We start from the raw sequence: 15,200 nt of genomic DNA, 5'->3' as shown, positions 1-15,200 counted from the left end.
TACATACGATGTACTTTCTTGTACTTTCCGCGAGAAGACTTTGCGCCTTTCCCGCATGGTGCCTCCGCGAGTTGCATTGCGAGCGGAACTTTCAAAACGCATTGCAATGGGACACCTGTTCTTTTACTCTGCAAACGTTTAAACAAGATTGGATAAGTTAGTAAAAAATTTATCTATATAACAAAAATTACAAAGAGAAATTTATTCCTAAGAACAATATTTCTTTGTTATTTTATACAAACTTAACCTATATAAATAAAAATGTAAATGTTCTTTTATTCAAAATCTTAAATCTCCGAAAACTCAACGAATGCTTTGAAATTTTGATACAACGTTACATTCGAATACAAACGTGTTTTTTTATATAAAAATTGTATACCGCGCTTTCTCTTTTTTTTTACTTTTCCATTTAACCAGACCGACAATGAGCCACAGTAACGCATGGCGGAGTACAGCTAGTTTAAAAATAAAATACTAAATTAGATAATTTATATTATACAATTATTTTGAATTTAACTTTAAAAACATATTTCTAATTTAATATATAAATAATGCTTTTAAAACTTTTAATTTAACCTAACTTAATCTTAACGTACCTTTTAATTAATTTTTCGATCGTCTTTTTTTGCAAAACGTCATAAGTGAAATTTTCTAAAAAAACCAGTTTTTGGTATCGTATTCAGTAAACTGTCCTGGGCTCCTTGGACTCTTTAATGATGTTATAAGACGATAGTGAAGCGCTTCAATAGCTAAATTATTTTAACCCTTAAATACAATATAATTTATTAAATTACATTGTATTTAAGAGTATGAGTTATATCTTAAAACATTACTATAAATCTCAAAATTTCATATAATGTTCTAGTATTACGTTTGAGTATTTGTTTAAAATTTGAGCACAAAATTGACTTATTGATTTAAAAGTTATTTAATTTTTGTTTACTCTTAATTCTTATGTAAAATCGTGTTTTGTAGTAGGTAATTATTTGCAAATTTAATGGGGAAGTAGCATTATCAATTAAACAAACATTTTTATATATACTAATAAAACTCCAATAAATATTCGTATAAAAATTAATTCAGATCTTACTCATTTAAAAATTAAAGATTAGTAAAAAATCTCATATACAAAGTATTTTTAAAATCTGTGGAATTTTACCCGCTATATTTTGGAAACGGTTCAAAATTATGAAAAACTGTGAAATACATATTTGATCATTTCAAAGGACTTGTTTTTAAGGGGTTTAATTGAGATTGTTCCTTCAAGGGATTCTTTTGCAGGACTTCAATTCAAATATTTCAAATAAAATCATCCATATTGTATTAATATATCACTTGAAACAGTATAAAAAAAAAATAAAATTTTTGATGGAGGTTCATACGTTGACTCGTTCGGAAGTTATTTAAGATTAAAGTTTGAAAAAATCAATTTTCAAAAAATACTAAAAAATTCTTATTCAAAAAATTTTTAAAATCTTAAAAAAAATTCTAAGAAAGTTGAATCATAAAAATTTTCCTAATATTAAAATAGAACATCACACTAGTAAATAAGAGTAAAATGTGTAAATAAAACGTACATGAAGAAAATATATGTTCAATATTCCGGAAAAAATAACAAATAGTAAATCCCAGTCTGATCTATAGGACCGTTACATTTTTTCAATCGTTTCACAATTACATGTTCACAATTATACAATAAATGGAACCACTGTATGTTTAGTGGGGATAGATGTGGTATACGAAGGTACTATGAATTTAAAGTGTTTTTTGTGGATGTCAAAGAAATTATTGATAAGTTTCAATAGCAGTAAGACTAGCATTACAGTTTAAGAGTTAAATTAGAATGTCGTTATTTTTTAAAACTAGATTATTTTAAACAACAATTACAATAACAATGATCAAATAAATTTAATATTTTATCTGTAAATTTAATTTATACGAAATAATAAATGTTTTTATATTAGAATGTATCTTCTCTTTACGTAGGTAAAGTTTCAAATTAGGAAAAAAATTAATAAAACTTATATTTACAAAATAACTAGTTGAAATAAAAAGTTAATTCATTTAAAATTAACTAATAAAATTAAAAGTTAGCAACTTTTTACTTTATTATTTAACTTTTAACTGGTTAATATCTAACTATACATAAAATGTATATTATTAAAGTGACCAGATTTTTAATATACAGAAAAATATTGTAAATTATTTTAATTATGATATTGCATGTCTCGTATATTTCATAAGTCCACAAATTCATAAATCTATCATAATTTATCATAAATCTATTTTAAAAGAGCATCAAATTTATTTAAAAAAATTGAGTAATCATTTCTTTTAGCACAGCAGAATTAATATTTTTTGTGTATGAAACTATCAAAGCAGTAAAAATGGTTGGTTTATAATTTATCAAATTTACAGCGTTTTTTGAGATTTTCCGTAATTTTTGTTGCCACATGTAATTCATTAAGTTAGTTAACTCATACCTTTTTTATCTCTTTTTTAAAAGATGTATATAATATATTTAAATAATATAAATATATTCTCTGTAATTAGTATTAATATATCATGTTTTTTATGTTATTTATATACATTATATTCACAATTTTATAGGTATTTTTACATCCATAAGTGCTCTTGTAAATTTGTGAACGTTTGCATGGAAAATTTGGACATGTAATGAAATTTTTAAATATTTTTAAAATTCTCACATATTTGTCTATATAAAAAATTTTCTTATTGAGAAAAAGGTAAAAAACGAGAAAATACATTTATTGTTAATTTTTTTTCTATTTTTGCAAGTTAAAATTTCTCTCGAAACATTGATAGTTTAAATACTATCAGATGTTATCTTACCATGATTATTTTGTCGAAATATTGGATACAATATATAGAACGTTGTTTGACTTTATTACACAAAGATAATTTATATAGCACAGTTTTGCTATCTACATGACCGTTTATTTTGTTGACTCTCCTCTTCCATTTCGTATTCAATTTCCACTTTTGCTCTTGGTTTCTTTTGCACCTTTCCTTTTTTGACAACTTTCGGTCCTTTTGTTTTCTTATTTGTAAACGGCTTGACTAAATCCTAATGAAACATAACGTATTTCATAATTTATAATATAGCAAGCTTACTTTTTGAGCTAAAGAATTCTTACCTCGATATCACTAGCTTCAGATTCAAAGCTGTCAGATAATTCAATTTCTTCCTTTTGTCCAGAGTCACTATCTTCATCCTAAATAGTATTTACAGTATAGTATAGTAATTTCTAAAAATATTCTTAATAATTATTTTATTACCATGGAAAGCTCTTCAATATCGTCATCTTCGTAGTCATCATCGTCACTATCAGCTTCAACATATTCTGGACCATATTGCTCAGTTTCCTTTTCTAATTCCGTTTCTAATTCCATCTCCACCTCTTTCTCGAGTTCTCTCTCCTGCTCTTCTTCCTGTTCACTTTCTGCTTCACTTTCTCCTTCAACTTCAACAGCCTCAACAGCCTTATCGAATACTCGTTGTGGGAAATTATAAATACCCTCATACTAAAATATAACAAAAATATCTTTAAAATATATCTATAATAATATCATTATAACGATCTTTATAACAAATATAAAATTCAATTACCATTCCCTTCTTCAGCCTTTCCATAAGTTGTTTTTCAATTGCATTTTCTAGCTTAGCAGCAATCAGAGCCTTTTCTTCTCTACGCCTTTCTCTTCTTTCAATCTTTCTTTGAAGTGGTACAATTTTCTTTTGTCGTCTTAACCTTAACTTTCTCATACGAATAAGATATTGTGTGATTTTGAGAAATCTTTGCTTACATTTTGCCTTTATGAAACCAGGCCAGTAAAGCAGATTTTCATTAATTTGATGTATTGCCTTCTCAAAATTTCTGGATAACTTGACTTTTTCCCAACTATTTTTAGGTGTATGTATTCTAAAAGAAAATTAATTAATATTTTAAGTAAAATATAAATAAAAATATATTGTACATATAAAAGTACAAACTTATCTTATAGATACTATAATTATATTTGAATTGAAACTAAATCCTAGTTTTTTTGTACTGTTTAAAAAATGTACAATTATGATATGTTAATGCTATTCAAGAATAATACCAATGCTACATAAGTAACTCACTGGATATTTTCCAACAAGATACATAGATGATATAGTGTAAAGTTGGGTACACATTAGCAAATAAACACTGAACAGCTGCAAATGTATTTATAAACGTTTATACTATGTACAAATATTCTTTGATGTACCACCTAGAATGAGCAAATCGAGCTAAACGCGAATTGAATATTCTATTCGTATTTACTTTATGTATATCTACTAAATGATAACAAAAAATATTCAAATTCGCTGTTTGTTCAGTGTTCATCTAAGTCTATACCTAGCTTAATATTATGTCCAGTGTAATGTTCCAACTGTAACAGAGTTATACTGCTCGATATTGTTAAAAACTAAGTACAAGCATGTAAAATGTATCATAAATTTTTAAAGAAATATTATATTTAATACGTGATAACTATGCTCATTTCTAATATGAACATAACCTAAAGTTGTATAGGGTGGAGCAACGCATTAGCATATTACATTGATTGATGAATTATGATTTCGGAGACCTGAGTTTAAACCAACCAGGTTTAATCTCCAATTTTTCAATTTGCACATTGAGAGATCTATGTGCCTGAAGAGGTTGAATTTTTTAGCTTATAAAATGATTTAAAAGATACATGTGCTTCAGTTAAAAGATGGAAAAGTGTTGTAGATTGAAATAAATAAAAAAGTAAGAACACAAGACACTGTGACACATTATATTCTAAAATAAAATTAAAGGTACTCAAATCCTTCAAATATTAAAAAAAAGACTATTTTGTATTTATATTAAAATTATCATTAATATTAGAAATTAAGTTTAGAGTTCTAATTATTCCAATAAGTATATTATACAGTGTGACACAGTATAATGTTGGCATGTTCTTGCTGGAAAAAGCTTGTATGTATAACCTACCTTTCTGCTGTTCTCATATAAAGATAAATAATGCCATTTTCCTCTCTAATTGTGGCATATTGACTATTTGCAAGAGGACACGCAGCTCTACTGCATAAACCAGTGAGATTGTACTCGTTTCTACAGAATCGCTGTGTCTTTGTGCTGTAAGAGATAATTATGGTAATAAGATCAAGGTTGTCACAATTCTTTTATATGTTCATTTATTTTCTATGAAACTTACTTCACTTTGAAAGAACAAAATGATTTATTGATAACACTCCATACAACCTGTAAGATTGTTAAATACGATAATACTTAGAAGTAGTTAAAATAAAGTATTGGTAACTACCAAATTGCTTTCAAAACTTACGTCGTCGTGCTGCATTTTGCTATAATCCAAATATAAAAAGAAATAAAAGTAATTTATTCTCTAGCAATGCAATTATGAATAAATGTCACGAACACGTTTCTTAGATAATAATAATAACACGTGCAAACATGTGGACGAACCAAATATTATATAGGTTATATTCACATAAAAAGCAGTATTGCCAATTTTAGCATACGTAACATAAAGGCCGCAGCACAGGCCAACTCCCTGACACAAACGCTTAAGTTGGTTTTACAATACGTCGTATGTCGTTGCCGGATGTTGGGCGCATTTGTATTATATTGTCGGCTAGTCGGCAGGGTTGGCACTGTTGGCAGTCGCCTTCGGAATGAATAAACATCTTCCATCTTTTACGACAAGGACACGACATCCGATCCATCCGACAACGACACATGACGCATTGTAAAACCAGCTTTATAGCGTTTTTTATTGAGAATTAGGGCCTAAGTAGAATGGTTGACTTTCCAAATAGCACAAAATATTTATAAAATATTTATTAAATATTTATAAATTTATTTTATTATTTTATAAACATTTATCATAAATATTTAGTAAATGTTTTTATGGTTCTAGATTCGATAGATCAATCACAAATATTTATCATAAACGTTTCAATAATATTTATGATAAATTTATGATAATTATTTTGAAAATGTTCCAAATATCTGCATAAATATTATATTACACCACATAATCCCAATAAGCAAAACAATATTTTTATAATATTTTAAAAAACAATTTTCGCAAAAAAATTCTATTTTTAGAAAATTTTTTTTTTAAATTCCCAAATGATCACCCATCCAAGTTGCGACCCTGGTAAACGTTGCTTAACTTCTGTGATCGTTGCGAACTAATCCCTCATGACTGTGAACACTTTATTTGTGCTGATAACTGTATATAACTGGCAGATCAGGTCAATTATATACGTTTTCGAAAAAATAAATATGTATAATTAAGGGCCTCTTTCACTAATCTCGATTAAAGCTAACCGAGAGGTTAGTCTATTATTGGAATTGACCAATTGCATTTGTTATTTCACAAAACAGGCAATGCAATTGGTCTATTCCAATGAACTAACCGATTGGTTAGATTGGTGAAAGAAGCCCTAAAGCATATTATTTATATAAACATATATAAAATTATAGTTTTATTACTATTTTTACAAATGCGAAATAGCATCTGGAATAACTGTTGTTATTTGTTTAAATAAGAATGCAACTAGAAAATATACGTTAACGTAATCCAATAATTAAATAAAATACGAAAAAGTTTATAAATTAATACTATAAAATGTTTATTTTTTATTTATAATAAATATTTTAGACAATTTTTAAAAATATTTTAATAACATTTTGGATAAAAATTTTTATAATTATTTTCGCCATGTACATGTTTTATTGTGTTTCATTTATTGTATGTTTAGAAATATACTCAAAAATAAAATAATAATTGTAATAAAGGTAAAGATGTCACTACGGATTTGGCAAACCGTTGCAGCGTTAATGACTCGACTGCTTTCCGTTTTTGCTAACCGATGATGGCTAGAATTGTTTCTGCATATTGATATGCTGAATGTGATTCCAAAAGAGTCACAATGTTTGTTTGTTTGTAATTTAAAAATAAATAAATAATTTAATTTTAATACTTGTGATTGCGCATTTTGCTCGCGCTGTGGTAATTTTACTCATTTTTTATTAATGCTCTATATGTAATATCAAATATTTGTTGCATTATATCTAGTTGCTCTCGAGACGGCATTCGTCTTAAACGATGTCCTACACTTGACAAAAATGAGTCTATTTCATCTGGCACCGAAGGTGGGGATGAAAAAAAATCATTGTTGGATTGACAAAGAGTAATTCTCTCGAGTCCATTTGTATTTCCTTCGTTTCTTGGTTTCTTTCTTCTTTCGGTAGAATCTGAATAAATTATTAATTTTTTCTATTACAATATTATGAAGATAAATAAATAAATAAATAAATAAATAAATAAATATATATATATATATAAAGAAATTTTCTTTTCCAATACCTGGTAAAATACTTTCGACATCGTCGTCATTAATTGATGTGTTTGATATTCTTTTCTTTTCGTCAATTTCAATGTTAAATATTCTCCTAGAAATTATGTATATAAGTTAATATTTTATATATTGATTAATTATTTGTTGTTTATATATTAACATATAATAAAATAAAAATTTACGTTTTATCTAAGCAAGGATCACGAAGATACTGCATAGACTGATAATGAGGCCATTTTGTCGTAAAATTTTTCCGGGTAGACCCACTTGCTTGATGCTCAGAGTGTATAATTTTTCTAAATGTATCATGAAGACTTTTAAATTTTAATTTGAGTTCTTCTACACTAAATTTTCCTGTAACAAAAATTTTATTTATCAAAAACTATTCTTTACTTTATACTTTTTAAAAAAAGTCCTAAATTTTTTCTTACTATTCAAAATTTGTGCAATTTCCTCCCATAATTGTTTTTTAATTTTTCCATTTCGCTCTTTTAATGGTAATGAATAGTTCCACAAAGCAGGCCTATTTTGTACCTCAAGTATCAAAGTTTCTTCATCATCAAAGTTAAATTTTGATGTTCTTTTGTGTGTTTTAATTTTATTTGATGTAGCTGCTGACCTAGTTGCTGACATAATTATTTACATATAAAAATACTTGAAAACAGGGAATAATTAAAACAAATTTAAAGAATGAATGAAATTAAGAATATAATTAAAGAACTTTAAAGCATGTTAGTACACTAATGATATTTTTCTTTGCTTAGGCTTAGGCTTAACTTACTTCGTTGAAATGGTTCTGTCACGATTTTCTCCTCATTATTAACTGCACCACGTCGAATAATTGTAGTACCATTATCTACAATGATCAATATCATATTAAACAACAATAATTAATATTATATTATAATATACAATTAAGTTTCTTAAAATACAATAAGAAGTCAATTTACCTAATACTAGATAAAAATATAAAGTATTTTCATCAATAAGATAGTTATATTTAACAGATAGTTATATTTAACAGATCTAGGAATCATATATCAGTCAGAACTATGTAGATGAGGACTGAATTACCATTAAAAAATATTTTGACTAGTCGTACTAGAATAAATGTTAAATGACGACTATTTTAAAAAATAAACTTTGATACCTATTATCTATTGCATATTTTATAAAGTTTTTTTCGCGCTCTCTCTCTTTCTGTATGTGTATATGTGTGTGTGTGTGTGTGCGCGCGCGCGTGCATGAGCGTGCGTAGGTGTGTGTACTTGCGTGCGTGTCGGCTCTGTTGTATTTGAACGCTAATACATATATAAAGAAATTTTCTTTTCCAATACCTGGTAAAATACTTTCGACATCATCGTCATTAATTGATGTATTTAATGTTCTATTTCTTTCGTCAATTTCAATGTTAAACATTGTCCTAGAAATTATGTATATAAGTTAATATTTTATGTATTGATTAATTATTTGTTGTTTATATATTAACATATAATAAAATAAAAATTTACGTTTTATCTAAGCAAGGATCACGAAGATACTGCATAGACTGATAATGAGGCCATTTTGTCGTAAAATTTTTTCGGGTAGACCCACTTACTTGATGCTCAGAGTGTATAATTTTTCTAAATGTATCATGAAGACTTTTAAATTTTAATTTGAGTTCTTCTACACTAAATTTTCCTGTAACAAAAAATTTTATTTATCAAAAACTGTTCTTTACTTTATACCTTTTTAAAAAAAGTTCTAAACTTATTCTTACTGTTAAAAATTTGTGCAATTTCCTCCCATAATTGCTTTTTAATTTTTAGATTTCGCTCTTTTAATGGTAATGAATAGTTCCACAATGCAGACCTATTTCGTACCTCAAGTATCAGAGTTTCTTCATCATTAAAGTTAAATTTTGATGTTCTTCTGTGTGTTTTAATTTTATTTGATGTAGCTGCTGATGTATATGCTGACATAATTATTTTCAAAAATACTTGAGAGTAGGGAATAATTAAAACAAATTTATAAAATAAATGAAATTAAGAATGTAATTAAAGAACTTTAAAGCATGTTAATACACTAATGATATTTTTTTTTGCTTAGGCTTAGGTTTAACTTACCTTGTTGAAATGGTTCTACCATAATTTTCTTTTCATTATTAATTGCACTACGTCGAATAATTGCAGTACCATTATCTACAATAATTAATATCATATTAAACAACAATAATTAATATTATATTAATATTATAAAAATTATATTATATTAATATTATAAAAATTATATTATATTAATATATAAAAATATATAATTAAGTTTCTTAAAATACAATAAAAAGTCAATTTACCTAATACTGGATAAAAATATATAGTATTTTCGTTAATAAGATAGTTATTATAACCTTCCAAACAAGAATGATTTTTTAAATTTTCGGCTTCACATATTTCTTCACATATTCCACAAGTGTGAACAATTCTATATTCCTGGACAAAATATACCAAATTGTAAAAAAAAATATTACATTGAAAAACTTTTCACACTATAACATAACCTAAAAGTTACATTTTCTAGTAAACTTGCTACATATGATTTTATTTTTGTAATTAAAATCTTTTAGCTATAAAAAATAATAATAATATTGTTTTACTTACATTTATCATGGTTATCTTACTAAAACACAATGTTCATATTGCACTATTCGCTACGCTGTTGTTGACGCTAGAAATTAAAGAAATTCAACTTCCTTCTTTTGACGCAGGAATTAAAGTGATGTCACGTGAAGACGCCTAAAGGTGCAGTTACATGCAAGCGTCGAGCGTTGAGCGACTCGAGCGTCGAGCTGCGCAAAAGATATTGCGCAGCTTCTTGACGCTAAAGCAACAGACGCCTTTACATGGGCGCATCAAGCGTTAAAATATCAATTCAATAACGAGATATTACAATAGTCGTTGGGTCAGCTGTCAAAACAAATTTATTACCCTGCTCATCCTATCTAAAAAAGTCCATGTCAAATCGATAGTCGCATCTTTCAAAGTTTATTGTTAACGCTTTTCCGTAATGCTGATTGGTTTTCACGCTATGCTTACTTCGTGAGCTACTAGGTTTGTTCTTCTTGCTTACACGAAAAGTGTAAAGTGTATACTGTATATACACTTTTACACCATCCACTTTTTGGGAGTCGTGTAAATTCATTGTAAAGTGTAGGCTTTTCAAGGAGAACGCGAAAGTGTAACGTCAAGTATTTATAAATACGACAACTACCCAATCAGCACACAATATATTTTTAATGTTTTTTTAATATTTATTTAAATAATATTAATTTTTTATTGTACAATTTATTATAACAAAAATATTTATTAAACATTTATTAAGTATTTATTTAACATTAATTAAATATTTTAAATAATGATTTAGGAAAATATTTATTTAACGTTTATTTAACATTTATTTAATATTTATTTCACATTAATTTTTCATTTGAAAAAACATGTTTTAAAAACATTAATTTAACATTTATTTTACATTAATTTAATATTTATTTAACATTTATTTTAATTTTTTGTAATAAACGTTTTTTAAACGTTTATTTAATATTGTTTAAGTATTTATTTTTCATGAATTATTTAATTAAAAAAATGATTTCAGTAAGCATTTTTTAAATGTTTATTTAATATTTATTTTTTATTTATTTTTCATCTCTATAAAATTATGTTTATTTATTATTTATTTAATATTTGAACTATTTAGTTTTCAATTATTATTGATTTTAAATTTTGTTTAAAAAATATTTCAATACCATCTATGAAAATTAGTAAAAAATTAAATTACTATACATATTTATATAAATAATATATTTTAATTATATATATTTCGTCTTTTCGATAACATATATTGACCTGATCTATCAGTGATGAACATGTATTAGCACAAAGTGTGTACAATTCATCACAAAAGGGATCAGTTTGCAGTGTTACATCCAGTCTTAAGGAAAGGAAGGCAGGGAAGAATGCAACAAAAACTCTTTTATTCTCGTGACTGCACTAGTGGGACGTGCGGCACGAACCGAACGCACTTTTGAAGATTCCGAAATTATGCGTCAACGTGTAATGACACGCTTTAACGCCTTTTCAAAATCGTGCGATTGTTGGTCCTAATTTGAGTCAGAGAATTCAATCCCTATAACTCGGGATCGGACCGAGTGTAATCTTTTCGAGTCGGGAGGTTAGTGTGTGAGTATGAGATGGGTTTGATGAAATAAAACTTTACATTGGAGCTTCTTTTTAACTAAAATTTAACATATATTCTGATACTTGAATTTTACATACATAAAGATTCAAAAAGAATTAGCGATTGAATACATTATCGGTTATTGTTATTTAATAAAAAAAAAAAAACAATATAACAAGGTAATCATTGTTAATTAAGACAGCAGTACGTAATCGGTTAGTTTAATTAAAATATAAAACGATTAGGTAATGATTATTCTAAAGATTAAAATTTAAATACATTGTTTAATGAAGTTAACATTATTTTTGAGGGTTGAAAACATTAAGAATTATAAGATAGAACATGATTAATTATCAAGAGTTACAAATAATTAAGAATTAATGTTAGTGTCTATTATCTATTTTAATTGAAAAAGCTAAACGGTGCATTTTGAATAATTAATCTAGAGAATATATATATATATATTGAATTAACATAGGTATTACAAATGATTATTTTTTGAAAACTTAAGCTATACGCATTATTATATACACAGGAGGAGATGGAATTAATTAATTTCGGTTATGGTAATCGTAATTATGCGTTGAGATTCATATTTTAACTATTGAATCAAATCAAAACCTAAGATTTAAGAATGGAAGTAGAACATTTACATTTACATAGAGATTTAAGAAATATTTAGAGGGAAAGTCGGGAATTGTCTATAATGAGAATTGCTGTATTAATCCGAAATAAAAAATAATAATATTGGGAACAAGGAGCTGGGACATGAACGGCTGTGATTGCTCATTAGCGATTGATTCCTGGCGAGTTGAATGGAAAATTGAAGTAAAACCGAAAAAGAGAAAAAAGAAAAACTTGCTTATTAGTTAGACGAGAAGAGAAAGGGAAGAACTATGGAAATCTGCGGGTTGAAAGGTGCTTGACGCAGCGCAGGCTGTCCGCTTTGGGGATGCTTCAACGGTGGGCTGCTCGGAGTTTTAATGTATGTGATTCTTAAGCACAGATTCTAAGTTTAAAACGATTTTGAAAATAACGCGCACAGCTTCAACACTTGCAACGCGTGGATGTGAGTGCGAACTTGAACTTTGAATTTTTTGAATGAATATGAATCTCGAGGCGTTCGAAGCTGCGTATTTTATAGGGCTTAGGAAAAGGGCGTGAGATTAGTTTGGGTGAGATGAGGATTTGATTGGGTGAAGCTTTTTGAGCTTTTTCCCTTTCCTTGGAGATTCCTTGTTGTTGAAATTTTGAGCTTATTCGTTGGGTAGTTCACCAACGCTCACTACCAATCTCTACCATATTCTCGTATGATCTCTCGTTGGCTAATTTTCCATCTTCTCCCGATTTTTCTTAACTCTAAGAGGGGCGAGCAGTTGCATCACCCAATCGCTTAAGGGATTCGTTATCTTCGGTTCCTCTTTTTGGAACGTTCGGTCCCGATTTTTTATATCGCCGCGTCCGTTTATTTGGGACTCGCTTTCCATATGAATCATTTTTCCGTTCGTGATGAAACATAGGTTCGAACAAACAAAGCCGGGTTGTAAATTTTGATTTTATAGTTTTATAGTTTCCGTCCGGCGTCGCGACTCAATCTTATCTCTGATTGTTGCCAGACTTTAATAGCGTTTAGATTTTTTCTCTTTCGAGTCCAGGCTTTGTTCGTCCATATGAATTATTAAATAAGCATCGTTGCTTATAATTTTGCAGTCGCACGATTTCTCCTTTTTTTGCGTCTATTTATTGCTCCGGATATAATATGTGGCCATTATATATATATTCCGAGAACAATGTTTGATTTTTTCTTATAATAGCCGGGTGATAGTGTTATTTATAAAAGAGAAATCGTGGAGTTCCGGATATAAGTGTTGTAAATTTTACAGACAATCCCTTAGCTTGTTTAGCATAATTTATATAATGGATGCGAAAAGGGAAATCGTGAAATCCTCCGGATGTAACAGCAGTGATCACAGAGATCAAGCAACGTTCACCGGGGTCGCAACTTGGATGGGTGACCGCGTGAAAATTTCGGAAAAAATATTCTTGAGAAAAAACCTTAATATTGAAAAAAAATTTGTTTAATGTAAAGAAAGGCACGGAACTAATTTTAACATTTAAAAAAAATTTTTTTATTGCAAAAATTTTTTAAATGTTTTTTTTAAATATTGCTTTGCTTATTTATGCTTTGTTAAAGAAAACTTTTCTTTAATAAACATTTTCTTTAAATGTTTAAAAAACGTTTTTATAGTATTTAAAAACATTTTTTTAAATGTTAAAATAAACATTTTTTTAATAAAAAAAGGGCACATAACCCATTATTTTTAATGTTTTTATAAATGTTTTTAAAAATGTTTTTTTAAATGTTTTTAAAAACATTTTTTAAATATTGTGTGTTAATTGGGTATTTGTGCTGGTGTTTATGTATAAAGTTTTATTAAAAAAGTGGAATTTTATTTCTTAAAATTTATTATTAATTATATTGTTACAGTTATCACAAAATGATGAATGAAATAAATGCAGACATTTTTGGTCATGTTTTGGAGTCTAAATTAATAAATATCACAATAAATACCTCAATAATTGTATATTTTATTTAAATAAAAATTATGTAAATTTGTCTAATTATATATTATATAGAAAATAATTAAATATTCTATTTAAATAAAGAATTTATATAAATTTCTTTTAAAGGCCTTATAAATTAAATTATTTGTGAATTGTAAATAATAATAAATGTGTATTCAAAAAAATCTTTATTCTATATTAATATAAAAATTTTTTTGTTAAATTGTTTCTCTTTTCCATTTTAAATCATCAATACAAACAATAAACTTCACAAATATAATATATTCTAGAATTAAATACTATAATCGTCGGCTAAGTTTATTTAAAAGGAGAATTGCTTTATTATATTGCTTATTCTTTATTCTTTTTTAAATAAATTAAAAAATTCTTTTAACAAATAATTTTTCTCTTCCAATAATTCTTGCAGTTTTAGAAACTTCCCTTACGGAATTGGATTATTGTAACTATTAGTAAAGCTATTAATAAAACTATTGGATTATTCGTCATAGTTTTTTCGCGGATTATTGGGACGAACTATTACACAGAACTATTGAAAAATTATTTGAGCTCAATAGTCACTACGATTTATATAGTCATATAATGTATGTATTGATAAATCAATAATTAAACGTAATAAATTATAGTTTCCAAAAAAATATTTCTTCTTTTTCATTCAAAAGGATTAAATAAAGATTAAATTTGAATTAAACATTTACGTACCAAATTTAATAACAATACAAATTGTTATTTTTACACGTAAAAATATAAAATTTTATGTGGAACAGAGAACCACATACACATCACATTTAGAAAAAAACGAGAGCGAAATTCGTCTCGAGGTTACAATTAGTTCACAAAAGTTTCACTGAAGTGCGATTTAGAAAGATGGTCACGGTGGCGCCTAGATATAACGGCTGTGGCCGCACTCAATTCACGAGAAAATCCCCCGCGGCATGGCCACCTAGTGGAAGCCGCGCAAGCCGCGAAGGCGTGAAGA

At 27.1% G+C, this 15,200-nt stretch overlaps 2 protein-coding genes across 6 annotated transcripts; both read right to left on the bottom strand.

Moving 5' to 3' along the window:
- Positions 1–2,767: 2,767 nt before the first annotated feature.
- Positions 2,768–5,703, bottom strand: LOC105200447 (protein MAK16 homolog A). The gene is made up of 7 exons (XM_011168005.3): positions 5,380–5,703; positions 5,251–5,297; positions 5,028–5,171; positions 3,632–3,944; positions 3,301–3,546; positions 3,159–3,236; positions 2,768–3,088 (listed from the first exon to the last, which is right to left on the bottom strand). The coding sequence occupies exons 1-7, from the start codon at positions 5,392–5,394 to the stop codon at positions 2,942–2,944; spliced, it is 990 nt and encodes a 329-aa protein (XP_011166307.1). The 5' UTR covers positions 5,395–5,703; the 3' UTR covers positions 2,768–2,941.
- A 1,083-nt stretch (positions 5,704–6,786) lies between these two features.
- LOC105200446 lies at positions 6,787–10,307 on the bottom strand. Of its 5 annotated transcripts, none has more exons than XM_026138735.2 (11): positions 10,063–10,307; positions 9,759–9,894; positions 9,532–9,606; positions 9,186–9,404; positions 8,935–9,106; positions 8,761–8,846; positions 8,205–8,279; positions 7,855–8,049; positions 7,606–7,777; positions 7,432–7,517; positions 6,787–7,319 (listed from the first exon to the last, which is right to left on the bottom strand). In XM_026138735.2, the coding sequence occupies exons 1-11, from the start codon at positions 10,069–10,071 to the stop codon at positions 7,081–7,083; spliced, it is 1,464 nt and encodes a 487-aa protein (XP_025994520.1). In that variant the 5' UTR covers positions 10,072–10,307; the 3' UTR covers positions 6,787–7,080. The 5 variants fall into 5 exon arrangements, with proteins under 5 accessions (XP_025994520.1, XP_011166303.1, XP_011166305.1 ...); XM_011168001.3 differs by having other exon boundaries at positions 9,186–9,380; positions 10,063–10,285; XM_011168003.3 differs by having other exon boundaries at positions 9,186–9,365; positions 10,063–10,284.
- Positions 10,308–15,200: the final 4,893 nt, after the last annotated feature.

The sequence above is a fragment of the Solenopsis invicta genome, chromosome 1 (genome assembly GCF_016802725.1).
Source record: "Solenopsis invicta isolate M01_SB chromosome 1, UNIL_Sinv_3.0, whole genome shotgun sequence".
Lineage (NCBI taxonomy): Eukaryota > Metazoa > Arthropoda > Insecta > Hymenoptera > Formicidae > Solenopsis > Solenopsis invicta.
The sequence above is the reverse complement of the archived record's forward strand: the minus strand, read 5'-3'. Positions and strand labels throughout refer to the sequence as shown.

Bases quoted from the DNA above. Each gene is read 5' to 3' on its own strand.
- LOC105200447 (XM_011168005.3), bottom strand. The intron at 3,237-3,300 runs GTAATAAAATAA...AATACTATTTAG, and splicing joins ATATTGAAGAGCTTTCCATG to GATGAAGATAGTGACTCTGG. The intron at 3,089-3,158 runs GTAAGAATTCTT...ATGTTTCATTAG, and splicing joins CTGAAGCTAGTGATATCGAG to GATTTAGTCAAGCCGTTTAC.
- LOC105200446 (XM_026138735.2), bottom strand. The intron at 9,607-9,758 runs GTAAATTGACTT...TAATTATTGTAG, and splicing joins ATATTTTTATCCAGTATTAG to ATAATGGTACTGCAATTATT. The intron at 9,405-9,531 runs GTAAGTTAAACC...CCTACTCTCAAG, and splicing joins GGTAGAACCATTTCAACAAG to TATTTTTGAAAATAATTATG.